General features: G+C 45.6%; 1 protein-coding gene across 1 annotated transcript in view; it reads right to left on the reverse strand.

Annotated features, from left to right (window-relative positions):
* The window catches only part of PRTG (protogenin), a 179,280-nt gene that overhangs the window by 20,132 nt on the left and 143,876 nt on the right, over positions 1-15,272 (reverse strand). Inside the window, exon 14 of the mRNA XM_086959017.1 lies at positions 7,979-8,106. Within this exon, the coding sequence (XP_086815143.1) occupies positions 7,979-8,106 (128 nt within the window). The remainder of the gene's footprint in view (positions 1-7,978; positions 8,107-15,272) is intronic.

The following is a 15,272-nucleotide window of genomic DNA, read 5'->3' on the forward strand; positions in this document are numbered from 1 at the left end:
ACGCAAATCTGCCTGACCAGTTCATCCATATCGCATTGCCCTGAGACTGCGGGTGTGGGAACCTGGCGGCGAAGCTTTGGCATTTTGCGTTCTCTTCTGTGGCGAAGAGGTCGATCTCTGGATGACCCCACTGCTGGAAGTATGGCTGGAGTACCGAGGGGTGGATTTCCCACTCGTGCATCTGATGACTGTGCCTGCTGAGCAGGTCCGCCATCTGGTTGTCTACTCCCGGGAGATGCTCCGCCATGAGGAAGATGTTCCTCTGAATGTCCCACTTCCACATGCTCTGGGCTAGGTGAGATAGCTGCGGGGAGTGTGTGCCTCCCTGTTTCTGGATGTAATACATGGCAGTCATGTTGTACGTCCGGATCAACACAACCTTGTTGCATAGGTGCAACTTGAACGCTTTCAGTGCCATGAAGATTGCCATCAGCTCTAACAGGTTGATATGCATTTTCTGCTGTTGTGTTGTCCATAGTCCCTGCACCGTGTAGTGGAGGACATGCGCTCCCCAACCCTGGAGAGATGCGTCCGTCGTTAGCACTATTTGTGGGACAGGCTCTTGGAACGGTCGTCCCCTGCAAAGGTTTTGTGGATTCCACCAATGCAGAGAGTTGTAAGCACGACCGGTCACCAACACTAGGTCTTTTAGATGCCCATGAGCCTGGTTCCACTGTCGCGCTAGGCATTCTTGAAGGGGACGCATGTGCAGTCTCGCGTGCGGGACTATGAATATGCAGGATGCCATCATACCGATCAGTTGCATGAACACCTGCGCTGGGAGTGATTGTTGAGGTCTGAACCTCTGAATGAGCAGCTGCATGCTGTCGACCCTGTCAGAGTTCGGCTGCGCTGTTGCTGTCAGAGTGTTCAAGGTTGCCCCTAGGTATTGTCGCACATGGGCTGGCTGCAGGTGTGTCTTTGTGTAGTTGAGTGAGAACCCCAGACTGTGAAGGAGGTGAATTGTGCGCGACATGTGGCTGTCACACTGCTGGGCTGACTTGGCCTGAATGAGCCAGTCGTCCAGGTAGGGATAGACGTGAACATGTTGTCTGCGAAGGTGCGCAGCCACGGTCGCTAAGCACTTGGTGAACACTCTGGGGGCAGTGGTGACCCCAAAAGGCAGAACCTTGAATTGGTAATGCTGATTGTTGATGGTGAACCTGAGATATTTCTTGTGACTTGGGTGAATGGGAATGTGGAAATATGCATCATTGAGGTCCAGTGTCGCTAGGAAGTCGCCCTGACTGAGCAACGGCAGGACCTGCTGTAAGATTAACATATGAAAATGTTCTGAAAGGATGTATTGGTTGAGGGGTCTGAGGTCTAGAATGGGCCGCAGGGATCTGTTCTTTTTTGGGATTAAGAAGTACCGAGAGTACACCCCTGTACCTTGCTCTTCTGCAGGCACGAGTTCTATTGCCCCTTTTTGCAGCATGGAGAGTACTTCTTGCTGCAATAAGTGCATGTGCTCTGCGGACATAGGACGGTGCCTTGGGGGTATGTTGGGGGGTGGAGGTTAGTTCTAGACAATAGCCGTAACGGATAAGTTGTCTCACCCACCTGTCTGTGGTAATGCTTTCCCAGACTGGCAGGAACTGCTGGAGTCTTCCCCCGACAGGTGTTAGATGGTCGGGGGGCAGTGATAGGGCGTCACTGTTTGTTGGGAGCGGAGGATCTGGCGTTGTTATTCCCACGTCCTCTGCCTTTGGCGCTGTTCCCATGGTATCCACCCCTGGTATTCTTTGTGTAGGTGGATTGCGTGCTCCCTTTGGTGTAGGGGCCTGCTGTAAAGCCTGTCCTCTAGAGGCTCCCCTATTACCGGAGCGACAAAAGGAACTGCCCCGAAACTGCTGAGATTGCAGAGCCCCCATGGATTTGGCTGTCTCAGTGTCTTTCTTTATTTTCTCGAGGGTTGTGTCTACCTCGGGACCAAAAAGGAAGTCCGGGTTAACCGGCTGATTGAGCAGAGTAGTTTGAATCTCGGGCTTGAAACCAGAGATGCGGAGCCATGCGTGACGTCTCAGCATCACACTAGTGTTTATGGCCCTAGCTGCTGTGTCTGCTGCGTCCAGTGCGCACTAGATGGACGCATTCGAAATCAATTTCCCTTCTTGTATAATCATCTCTGCTCCCTCCTTGTACATATCAGGCAGGTGTTGCAACAACTGTTCTAGTGTGTCGTAGTGTGCCCTGTCGTATCTAGCCAACAGGGCCTGTGTATTGGAAATCCTCCAAATATTTGCAGCCTGCGCTGCCACTCGTTTCCCTGACGCCTCTAGAATCTTCGATTCCTTGTCCGGAGGCGGAGCGTCACCACTGGTTTGTGAATTTGCCCTCTTGCGGGCATTGGCCACTACGAGTGAGTCCAAGGGGAGCTGGCCTTTGATGTAGGTGGGGTCCACTGGAGCAGGCCTGTACTTTTTCTCAATACGTGGGTTAATAACCCTAGCTTTTGTGGGTTCCTTGAAGATGTCCGCAGCATGCTTGAGGACCCCTTTAAGCATAGGCAAAGTCTTAGTGAAACGTTCAGAGGTGGAGAAAGTGTCAAACAAGAAATCTTCATCCACTGGCTCCGCATGCATCTCCACGTCATGGTTGAGTGCTGCCCTTTCTATCAGAGCGTTAAATGCCGCCGTGTCCTCTGTTGGCGATGTTTTGACGTTATAGGACTGGGCGTCCGGTGCAGCATGTGGATCATCAGGGTCCACAGATTGATCTATAGCCTCAGACCACTGTTGTGGTTCATCCTGATCAGTGTCAGCATTATAAGCATAGGCCGCTTGACCATAGTCTTCACCCATGTCCTCCTCACTCCGTGCTGGAGAATATGCCATTTGCTGCGAATAGTCCTGAACGTGCTCGTAGAGAACTGGTGAGGTGGCCGAGTCCTTCTTCCGTTTGAGAGGAATTTTGAAACCTCCAAGGGATGTTCAGGCGCGATCTTCCACTTGTGGATGGTCAGCCTGCATGATTCCGCGTCGATAAAGAGTTTCAACTGGTTGTCGTACGAGGGTTCGTGGAAAACCACGCCTTCTGTGGCGGGCTTCGAAGGCGTCGACGACGTTTTGGAAGGTTTGGTGCCTTTATGGAGTTCGTGATGCTTAGCTCGAGCCGTTGGCGGAAGATCGAACTTAATCGGAGTCTGTCCGACGGTTTTGGAGCTTGATGTGGTAGTCGATTCGAGCTGCTTTAGCACTTGAGGAGGACGCTTGCTTGATGGCGTCGACCCGAGCTCCCGGCGGTGGAGCATCCCCAGCCTTGGGCGTCGACGAGACCTGCTGTTTCGGGTCGGCTTTGGCTTTCGGCTCGAGGTGCTTGCTGAGCAGTGGCTTCAGTCCTGAGAGTTTCGGCTCGACAGCCTTCTTCGTCTGGAGGCCTTTGGCCTTGTCGCCATGTTTGTGCGTTGACGTCGACGCCGACGGCGTCGAGGTGACGTGTTTGCTGTTTGAGCTCTGCTTCGACGCTCCAGTCTTCGAGGCGACAGGTACTTTCGGCGCCGAAGGGTCGTCGATAGCCTTTGAGGTCGACGTCGAACCGACCACTATCTTAAGTAGTTTCGGTTTCGATTTCTGCTCCGTTGGTTTTGGTTTCGATTTAGAGGAATAGACCGATTGCTCCTTAGATGTGTTATTAGCCTGGCTTGGACGCGGGGCTATAGAACGTGTAGAAAGATCTTGGCTAAGGCCTTTCGGCGATGCCTCGACCTGAGCCGAAGGGAGCGTAATGTCAGTTATAGGCCCCGCTACTGCGGTTGGGCCTGGCTCATCACTGGAGTCGTCATCGAGGGCTCCGATGGCCCCTTCGTCGTCCCCTACCTCGACGATGTCTTCTTCGTGGACGTATTCTTCAGCTTGCTCGTCCATCTCGAAGTTGGAGTCATGCTCCGACGCCGGTTCCGACCGTTCTTCGGGAACCTCTTCATCATCTTCTTCTTCTTCATCTTCGACGCCTTCTTCGTCACCGGCCTCGAAGATGTTGACTGGCTTGGGCGCCGACTGTTGCGCCGACTGCCTCGCTGCGCGCCGAAGTTTAAGCGTCTTCTTGGAGCGGAACTTCGAGCAGGCCATACAGCTGGCCTCGTCGTGCTCGGGACACACACATTTATTGCACACTGGGTGCACATCGATGTGGGGGTATTTGGAATTACAGACGAAGCATCGTTTAAACGGGCTCCGTTCCATCATCATCGTAGTCTGGGCCTTTGGTGTCGAAAGCGAGAACCAGCTTCCGACGTCCGGTTCGAAGAAGTGGAAAAGAAACAGGCACCGAACGAGACAATACCGACGCTTCGAAGGCCTTTTGGCCTTAGGAAAGAGTTAATACAAAGTTTCCGAACTAGAGTCGAGAAAGTACATCCGAAACCAATGGCGGAAAAAAACAATCTGAGGATGGAGAGGATGCCCATGCGCACTGTAGTCCAGGGGAGGAGCCACCTATCTTGTGATACTTCGAAGACTCTTCCAGGACAACAATGTGCAATCATCCAGACCCAACACTAGGCGGCGATCTATGCACAGATATGAATTCAGCAGCCCACATGCCTCGAACATTATGTTTTCAGTGTCTAGGTTAAACAACCCTGTGATTTACTGACAAGTCGAGGAGCAATAAAAGGCTGCTTAAGAAGAACGTAGAGTTATGAGCGTTCAAGAAAAGCCTTAAATGAGTAGAGAACCTTGTATTTGATTACTCGGGAATCACTACCATGAGTAATATATTTAATTTGGAATACAGAACTACTGAATGAAGTACCTTCTCTCTCTTCACTTGTGGCACTCTTAAGTGTTGCCTCATGCGATACCCGTATGCTCACTGCTGTAGATTCTAACAGTTACTCTATGAACAAGAGCTGGTGGTCCAGCTAAGGGAGGGCTAAACCTATTGCCTCTTTCTAGTTTAAAACACAGCAAGAAGAAAAACAAACACTACCATGGAAACCTGTCGGGTAGAGCGTCCCTTATGATACTCCGAATCTGTGCCTCCATTTTGGGCAATCAGTCTTTCCACTTCCCTGTGTCCTTGCCCCTCTCGCATCTTGAGAGGCTCTGTTTTCCCTCCCAAGTCTGTATTTCTTAGCCTTGCTTTGGGCTGCAAACACACCCAACTCAAAGTCTGTCCAGCAGCAGGATGTATGGGCCCATGTTGAAGGCTGGATGCCCTTCCCACTACCCCCTTCCAATGGCGAGGGATCATTTTCAGAGTGGAGCGCTGACATCAATGTGACATCACAGAAGTCATAGGGATTGCAAAGAATCCAAGCTTCACATAGACAAGAACAAGAGTAGTAACTGAGCCACGCCCTTTCAACAATGGAGTAGTGAGGATGAAGTTTGCGTTTGTGGTGCATGTTCAGGGCTCGAGTCGGGGGTACACGCAGGTACCGGCGTCCCCCCACTCTTTTCACGGGGTGGACGCCGTACCCCTGCCAAGAAGCTGGGCCCCACAGAAATATGCTGAGCTTGTCCCGGTGTAATTTTCAGACACCTGGACACATTCACTAATTGACGTCATGAGGCCATTTTCATATTGTCAGTCCCCCCACTTCTTTTTATAGGACTTGTGCCCTGTGCATGTTAGAGGACACTAACAAATATATTACGAAATCACGGTGAGGTGGCCACTGTCATTTACAGACAGCACATTTTTGATTGAAATCCCCACCAAATCTGCGCACAGTTTTTATGCTGAGAACGAAGACTTGCTTCAGCGAATATATATAATTTGAGCATCCCCAAGTAAAGTGTCTCGGCCCGTTTTTACCGTTAAATTCTTTGTTTCCATCAGAATAAAAACTGTGGCTCATTTGTGCTTTTCTTGCTGCTGATATATTTTGAAATGTTTGTACAGTGCATTTACAGGTATTTAAATGTTGTGTGCACAACATACAGCCTTTCCTTTCACACTATTCGTACTCCGGAAAATTTGTCATATAGTTCATTTTACACAATCCTATCACTCTGCAGTCAGATACAAAAAGAAAACACCAATGTCCCTTTTAAACGAATAAGCAGCTACATGTGACATTAGATCCCTGCCTTTGAAAGCATTGCAAATGCGACAAGATACAAAGAAAATGTTAAGGCATCTTTATTGCTTATTCACATTCTGAACTCCGGAATGTATATTTTGAGCGTGCTGCAGCAGCCCCTGCATCCATATTTCCAGCTCCTACACTCTCTTCATGTGGATACGTGCACAGCCAGGACCACCTGCCCTACAACAGAAGCCTGATGAAGGCCCGCCTGGACATGTGGACCCAATAGCCATCGCAGGCCCTTTGGTGCACTTATTAACCCCCCGCTTTTCTGTGGAGAAAGCCCAGGAAGACGCCCTTTGAATAGACGATACGCCCACTGGATTGTAAAGGTTTCAGTCCCGTGACTGAGCATCGGTTTTCACTTCTTTAATTCCACTTTCACTTCTGTAGAAGTTCTCTGCATTTGAAAAAATAAGTCTCATAGGGCGCTGTTGTGGGTCACCTGGCACTGACACCTGGTGAGGAGAGAATCAGCCGGGGGATGCTAAAATGAGCTACAAACCACAGCCAAGAATTTGTTTTTAGTTCGCGATGCCATGATCAACTGCAAGTTTTGCAAGCAGCGCTGCACACAGAATTGCTCGAGACGCAGTTGTTTGCTTCAGGTAGCCCTCACTTCCGTCTAATGCAGGAACTCAGAGAGCAGTGTCGGTGCTTGTTCTCCAGCCCCCTCTCCCATGCCCCGATATCCAACATGGTTAAGGAGCAGGATCACACAGTGAACATGTGTCTAATGTGATCTACCCTGTCAGGAATACAGGGATGCGGACCGCCCTGGGAGGAGAAAGTCTACCACTTACATTGTGGACCCTACTTGAGACCCGATCAGAGATGTGCTCTGAGGACCTGTTCAGCAGAAAGAGGCAGCATGGTCATTGTGTCAGACTTGGGAGTCTTACTTTTGTACCAGAGTGACCTGCCTCAAGCAACAAACTAACTCAGTAAACTCCCCATGTGAGAAGATTTCTAATAATCCCCACTCCTTATGGATAATGTGGGCCACTGAAGGTACCATATTATGAAGTGTGTAGAGAAGATAACATTACATCAACATCTGGGGTTGCATTTCTGACCAAGATAGTGCTTGGGCCTTCTGGTTTTCTTTTTTGATTATTAATCTTACTGATTTATAGTCTTTTGCGAAGATAGAAACCTACATCCAGGGCACTAAAATTGCATAATTCAGTGGTCACAGAGATTTACATATCATTATGGGTTATCCGCACTTGCCACATAATCATTGGTTGTGAATAGTATTTTGCATAGGATTTGGTAAAAGAGTTTCAAGTATTTTCCATTATATTGTTGTACTTTTGATACCAGTATGTTTTTAAATGCATATTTTCTGTTGAGCTGTGGTCCTTTCTATATCAGCACTTGTTTAAATGTCAAACTAGCTTAACAATAATGCCATACAATGTGCCTCAGAGTTTGCTCAGACTATATGCAGCATAATTTGTCTCTCCTCGCTAAGTAAATTAGTGAACATGGTGCATCATTTTTACCTCAGTTTCCTCCTCATTTCACGTGTGCTAGACAAAATCTTTGGTTAAAACTGTGGTTTACTGAATGCTATTTTATAACATAGCGCTGTGTCTCAGTTCCTAGCCAATTCTCATCTCCCAGGTTAAGCTCTGATTGGTCGGCCTAAAAAGTAGACCTTTTCAGAAGTACATCACTGACCAAGGACCCACGGCACCAGTGGTTACAGTAATTCACTTGAGAGCCGCCCGTAAACCCTTATTTACAACCACGACTGGAGAAAAGACCTAATAAACTGTCAGTGCTAAACACTGAAAATCTATCACTTTTATATCAGAGATTTAAGCAAACTTGAAAATGTACAAATCTAGAAGGAAAGCAGTAAATGAAGGATATTTAGAAGGCCACAATAACGAGGCCTTCGCAATGCGTGGATAAGCTGAATGAGCCACTTACCTTCTGGAAGTGTGGTTTGGTAAACTACTGGACTCCAGGGGCTGGAAAGCTGATCCACATGCAGCCGCACCGCAAACTCATATTTGGTGTTAGCTGCTAGTCCTTGAACAACCAGGTGAGTCTCTGACCTGTGAATAAAAAAGACATTCATTTTAAAGGGGCCGCTGCCATCGGCCTAAACTACTCTGCCTATCTCTTCTTATAGAAGCTGGGAGCTATCTTAAACATAGGTTGCTCCCTCTTTCACATCGCTGTTTCACCATAAACATCATCAATGAAATAACAGACATAAAATAACTTGAAATTAAAAAAAAAAAAAAAAAACACAACTGTATTTTGTGTCTGCCATGGCTTTTTAAGGTGTTCAGGTCGTTCAGCCAAAGGGTTTGCATTTTGTCATGGATCCCAGCTCAGGGAGTAGATTCAACACTGAGAAAATTTGGTATACAACCGTTACCACGCATCTTTTACCACGCACTACCATTACAACGAAACTTTTACAACGCAAGTGTATTTACAACGCATGTTTTTACAACGCATGACATTACATCGCAGATGCTATTACAACGTACGTATAGGTAAGTTTATCTTTTTTTAAACATTTATTTAATTTAAAAAAACCTAAATGTATTTAATTAATTTGATAAATATTAAAAATAAATTAAATAAATTAGGGTTTAGGGATAGGTATGGGTTTTGGGGTATAGGGGTATTTTTAGGGTTCTGGGCTAGGTTTGGGTTTTGGGGTACAGGGGTATTTTTAGGGTTCAGAGCTAGGTTTGGGTTATGGGGTACAGGGGTATTTTTAGGGTTCGGGGCTAGGTTTGGGTTTTGGGGTACAGGGGTATTTTTAGGGTTCAGGGCTAGGTTTGGGTTATGGGGTACAGGGGTATTTTTAGGGTTCAGGGATAGGTTTGGGTTTTGGGGTACAGGAGTATTTTAGGGTTTAGGGCTAGGTTTGGGTTTTGGGGTACAGGGGTATTTTTAGGGTTCAGGGCTAGGTTTGGGTTATGGGGTACAGGGGTATTTTTAGGGTTCAGGGCTAGGTTTGGGTTATGGGGTATAGGGGTATTTTTAGGGTTTAGGGCTAGGTCTGGGTTTTGGGGTACAGGGGTATTTTAAGGGTTTAGTTTTAAAAATAGTACTTTAAATAAATTAAATAAATCAATTTAAGTAATTTTAATATTAATTAAGTAAATATTATTTAATTACATTTTTCACAAACAAAATATACTTACCTATACTTACGTTGTAATGGCTTGCGTGTAATAGTATCTGCTATGTAATGTCATGCGTTGTAAAGGTATTCGTTGTAATGGATCCTGCGTTGTAAAAGTTGTGTTGTAATGGTATGCGTGGTGAAAGTATGCGTGGTAACTTCATACATCCAGAAATTTCAAATACATTATCTGGATGTATTGGACATAGGGATGTGGAAGTGGAATTCCTATAGCCCGAGATGCCCAGGACATATTGTTTGGGGTCAAGGGCAACAAGTTTTCATGTGCATTTTGTCTTGGGACAAGTAGGCCTAACCCCCTGCAGCACAAACCCTTTGGCTGCCAGTTTGCAGTACCACATTATGGATCAGGGAAGGGCAATTCCCGTATGTAAGGTAATATTTTTGTCTATATGTTGATGCTGTTCAAACTTGTATTCATGGTTCATTAATTGAAAGCCTTTATTATTAGGGTGAGCACTTTAAGTAAATGCTGTAAGCTCATACAGCACTACTGACAGTGGTTCCAGTATAAAAATGTGTACACACGTTTTCAAAGTTTAGCAATATGAGGCTATGTATAACGCTCCCAGAATGCTCTCAGATTTGATGCAAATATTTGCAGAAGCTTGAAAGCAAGATTGATGATTCTTTGCTTTCTAAATAAAAGGTTCATTAAAAAAAAGCAGGAAAAAAAACATGACACTAAACTACTGTAAAATTTCAGGTACCATTTCTTTGCAGCATCATTTAGTAACGTGTTGATGCATGCTAGTATTTCCCAAAAATATTCATAAAGCAAAATCATTGTAACCAGATTACATAAGATTATGGGAAACAAAACAAACAAGCATTGGCAAAGCCAGTAGGTCTGAAATTGGTGGTCAGCTTTTTAGTTTTGTCAATGTGTGAATCGCTTTGGCGTGGTTTCCATAAAACCTTATTGCTGTGGGAGCTGCCGGGCCCTCACCATAATAGGAAACATTGGCAAAAGCAAAAGGAAAATGCTACTTACCAGTATGCATCTGTTGTAGGGCTTCAGAACCACACACTATTGCATTAGATCACCATCTGGTGGTGGGCCTGGATGATTACACTTTGTTGTTGTCTTGGAAGAGTCTTTGTCTGTTGGATGACTCCTCCCTTAGATCGTAGTGCGCATGGGCATCAACTCCATCTTCAGATTGTTTTCGCCACTGGGCAAATGATGGAGTTGTATGAGTACATATAAAGATGCCCATGTGTTGTGTGTATCTAAATACGATCATACTGGAACAGATACAGATAGCCGGGGAGGCGGGTGAGCGTGTGTGGTTCTGCAGCCCTACATGCCAAGAACAGATGCGTACTGGTAAGTAGCATTTTCCGTTCGAGGCATATGGGCTGCAGACCACACACTATTGCATAGATTGCACAGCAGTTTCTCCCTTAGGGGCGACCACCTGTATCAGTTGCAGTAGTTTGAAATAATGTTTTGAGTACAGCCTGGCCCACACTTACTTGTTGTTTTGCCTGCAAATCTACACAGTAGTGTTTTGTAAATGTGTGCGGAGTAGACCATGTAGCTGCTTTACAGATGTCATCTAATAGTATATTTCCTAGGAATGCCATAGATGCCCCTAATTTACGGGTAGAATGAGCCCTTGGGGGAATGGATAGAGTGCGTTTTGCTTTTTGGTAAAAAATTTTAATGTACTAAACAATCCATCTTGCAATGCCCGATTTTGAACAGTTGTTTAGTTTTACAAAAAGGTTTCGTCCTATCAATGTAGTATAGAAGCGCTCTTTTTACATCTAATGTATGTAGAGCTCTTTCTGTAACTGTTTGTGGTTGGGGAAAAAATAATGGCAAGTCAATAGACTGGTTGAGGTGGAAAGGTGAAATGACCTTTGGCAGAAACTTTGGATTTGTTTTAAGAACCACTTTATTGTGATGCAGTTGTATAAATGGTTCTTGAATTGTTAATGCTTGGATTTCACTTACTCTTCTAAGTGAAGTAACAGCTACTAAAAAGCAATTTTCCATGTAAGGAACTGTAATTCACACTTATGTAATGGTTCGAAAGGAGGTCCCATAAGTCTTGTGAGAACAACATTTAAATTCCACACTGGAGAGGGTGGTATTCTGGGAGGAATTATTCTTTTGAGTCCTTCTATAAACGCTTTGATTGCAGGTACTCTAAACAATGACAAATGTTGTCTGTTTTGAAGATATGCTGCTTTAGCAGCAAGATGTAACCTGATTGAGGAATACGCTAAGTTAGATATTTGCAGATGTAACAGGTAGCATATGATGTTTTGTATGGAAACATCTAAGGGATTGATGTTGTTATTTGTACAATATACAACAAACCTTTTGTTTGATTTTGAACTCCTGGTAGATGTTCTGCTAATAGAAAAATGTTTTGAGGAATGGCCCACCTCCTATATGCTCTGCGCCAGCTGGGAGAGCTGTAGTGAGTTTGTTCCTCCTTGTTTTTGAATGGAATACATTGCTGTCATGTTTTCCGTCCGGACTAGTACAGCTTTGTTTGACAGGTAATGCTGAAACGATTTTAGAGCTAGAAAAATCACTAGTAACTCCAGATGATTTATGTGGAGTCATTTTTGTTGCATTATCCATGTACCCTGTACTGTACTGATTTTGTAAATGCGCTCCCCATGTGACAGAAGCGTCTGTGGTTAATATTATCTGTGGGACAGTCTCTATAAACGGCCGGCCCTTGGAAAGGTTTTTGGTGTTTCACCATTGCAGAGAGCGATATGTCCGGTCGTCTACCACCACCAGATCTGTTATTTGTTGCTGAGCCTGATTCCACTGACTTGCTAAGCACTCTTGTATGGGGCGCATTTGTAGTCTTGCATATGGTACTATGAAAATGCAAGATGTCATCATTCCTATTAGTTGCATGAACACTTGAGCTGGTAGTGAGTGTTGTGGCTGGAATCTTTTGATAAGATCCTGCATAGTTTGTATTTTTGTTGGGTTGGGGTACGCTATTGCCTTGGAGGTATCTATTGTAGCACCTAGATACTGCTAAGACAGGGACGGTTGGAGATGGGACTTCTTTTGATTTACTGTAAATCCCAGTTTGTGTAGCAGGCATATTGTTTGATGCGTTTGCTGTACACATTGGTTGTATGACTTGGATTTTATTAACCAGTCGTCCAGGTATGGGAAGACATGAATGTTGTCCCTTTTTAAGTGTGCTGCTACTACTGCTAGAGACTTTGTGAACACTCGAGGTGCTGTAGTTACTCCGAAAGGGAGTACTTTGAATTGGTAGTGTTGACCTTCTAGAATGAACCGCAGGTACTTTCTGTACGACTGATGTATGGGAATGTGGAAGTATGCGTCCTTCAGATCTAATGTGGCAAGGAAGTCTCCCTTCTTTAGCAACGGTAGAACCTGTTGTGGTGTGACCATATGAAAGTGGTCTGATTGTATGTACAGGTTTAGGGGCCTTAGATCTAAAATAAGTCTGAGGGACCCGTCCTTTTTGGGTATGAGAAAGTATAGAGAATAAACTCCTGTGTTTTGATGTTGTTTTGGGGCTGGTTCTATTGCATTCTTTTGCAGTAGAGATTCCACCTCTTGTCTTAGCAGTATGAGGTGTTCTTGTGACATGGGACGCTGTCTGGGTGGTATTGTTGGGGGAGTGGAAGTGAGCTCCAGGCAATAACCTGACTGAATTATTTGTCTTACCCACCTGTCTGTGGTGATGGAGTTCTAGACAAGTAGGAACTGTTGTAACCTCCCCCCGACAGGAGTGGAATGGTCTGGGGGGATGGAAGGGAAGCATTGTTTGAGAGTAGAGGTGTTGCGATTGTTGTTTCCTCTACCTCTGCTCTTATTGTTTCCTCTACCTCTGCTCTTATTGTTGTTTCCTCTATAACCTCCTCTATAATATCCTTTACTAGGCGAGGTTTGGTTGGGAGCTTTGTAAGAAGAGGAGGTATTGTCGGTTTGGAAACCCTTAGAGGCGCCCCTATATGAGGAGCGACTAAAAGAAGGCCTATGGGCTTGTGTTTGTAAAGCTCCCATGGATTTTGCAGTGTCTGTATCTTTTTTCAGCTTTTCTAGTGCACTATCGACTGATGGACCGAAAATATGTTGTTGGTCAAATGGCTGGTTTAAGATACTGGCTTGTACTTCTGGTTACCCAGAGATGCGTAACCATGCATGTCTACGTAACAATACCCCTGTATTTATTGCTCTAGAGGCTGTGTCTGCTGTGTCTAGTGCACATCTTATGGAGGTATTTGTAATAACCTCGCCTTCCTGTATAAGGTCAGAAGCCCTGGATTTAGATTGTTCTGGCAAATGTTGCATGAGTGACTAACTCATCATAATGAGCTCGATCAAATCTTGCTAACAAAGCTTGAGTGTTAGCAATCCTCTAGACATTGGCTACTTGTGAAATGGTACGTTTTCCCGAAGCATCTAAAAGCTTAGACTCTTTGTCAGGGGGTGGAGCCTCCCCTGTTGTCTGCGAGTTAGCTCTTTCTCGCATTTGACACTACTAGTGAGTTCAATGGCAACTGTCCTTTAATGTATGCTGGGTCAGTTGGAGCCGCTTCGTACTTCTTTTCTAGTCTGGGGTTAATTACCCTTGCTCTAACTGGGTCTTTAAATATTTTAGGGGCATGTCTTGCCACTCCACTAAGTATTGGAAGTGTGGCTGTGGTCTTATGTGACGACATTAGTGTGTCCATTAGAAAGTCTTCTTCCACTGTATCTGTGTGTAAGTCTGCTCCATGGAAAGTGGCTGCTCTATGAATAAGCTGCGTAAACCCAATAGTGTCATCTGGGGGAGATGGTCTAGACGGGTATACATCATCTTGTGACAGATCTGGTGCATTATAATCTTCCCATGGTTCACCTGATGGCCCAGGAATATCATCTGGGTCATTAATGTCCTCCATGTGATGTTCACTCTCTACCTCTTGTGATAGCTATCCCCATCATCCTCATCTTGTGGTATAAGACCATGTGTACTAGATGGTGAATGTACAGGAGAAATATCTACTGGTATTTCTACTTCAGGCGAAGCAATCCTTATGGGTGAAGTTTGAGCACGCTTTTTTGGAGGAACTGGCAGTGGTTTAGGTTTTTCTCTTTTCAGGCACTGAAGTGATATGTCCAGTCTTTGGATTAATATGAAGAGTCTTTTGCTTTGGATCAGGTTTAAAAAGCTCTTCTACTGGAAAATCCTTTTTCTGCGTCGATTTATGTGGTTTGGGGATGAAACGCTTATCTTTAACAGTGTCTATTGGAGCAGGTTTTGGTTTTGGTTCCGAAGACTTTTTCTTAGGACCCGTGCTCTTTGGATCCAGAGTTTTTCTTCCCGGAGTACATTTGGACTCATCTACTTTCGGAGCCGAAGTATGTTTCGGTACAGGAACCGTCTTCGGGTCCACTTATTTCGGAACCGGGGTGGTTTTTGGTTCTGTAGCTTTGGGAACCTCTTTCGGTGACGAACTTGCTTTCGGTTCGACCACTTTCGGTACCGAAGGATGCTTTGGTGCCGGTGTTAATTTTGGATTAAGGACCTTCTGCTTTTCAGGACCGACAGACTGACTCGAGCCCGAGTCAACTGGAGGCCTATTTATATTCTTTGCTACCAAGCCAGAAGGCGGGGCGTTGGAAGGTTTTGTTTGGTGTGCACCTGGACCCGAAGGTGGAGGTGGAACCGAATCCTGTCCCGGTATGGTGGGTTGAACAGGGTCGACGTCTGTACTCACGACCTGTTGACCAGCTGGAAGATAGTCATCCTCGGATTGATCCTCGGCCCCAGAAGCTGAATCCTCTGCTTCTGGAGCAATGTCTTCGTGCTGCTGTTCTTCGGCGTCTACTTCAATCGGAGCCTCGTCCATAATGAAGTCTGGTGTCGATGAAGATGACTGCGCCCTTACTCTTCGAGCTTGACGGTCCCTGATGGTTTTCATGGACCGGAAGGAAGCGCAGGCCTCACAGTCTCGACTCTCGTGCTCTGGAGATAAGCACAGATTGCAAACCTCATGAAGATCTTTGTGAGGGAATTTGTGTCCACACCGGGGGCACTTCTTGAAGGG

The sequence above is a fragment of the Lissotriton vulgaris genome, chromosome 2_1 (assembly GCF_964263255.1).
Source record: "Lissotriton vulgaris chromosome 2_1, aLisVul1.2, whole genome shotgun sequence".
Taxonomy (NCBI): Eukaryota; Metazoa; Chordata; class Amphibia; order Caudata; family Salamandridae; genus Lissotriton; species Lissotriton vulgaris.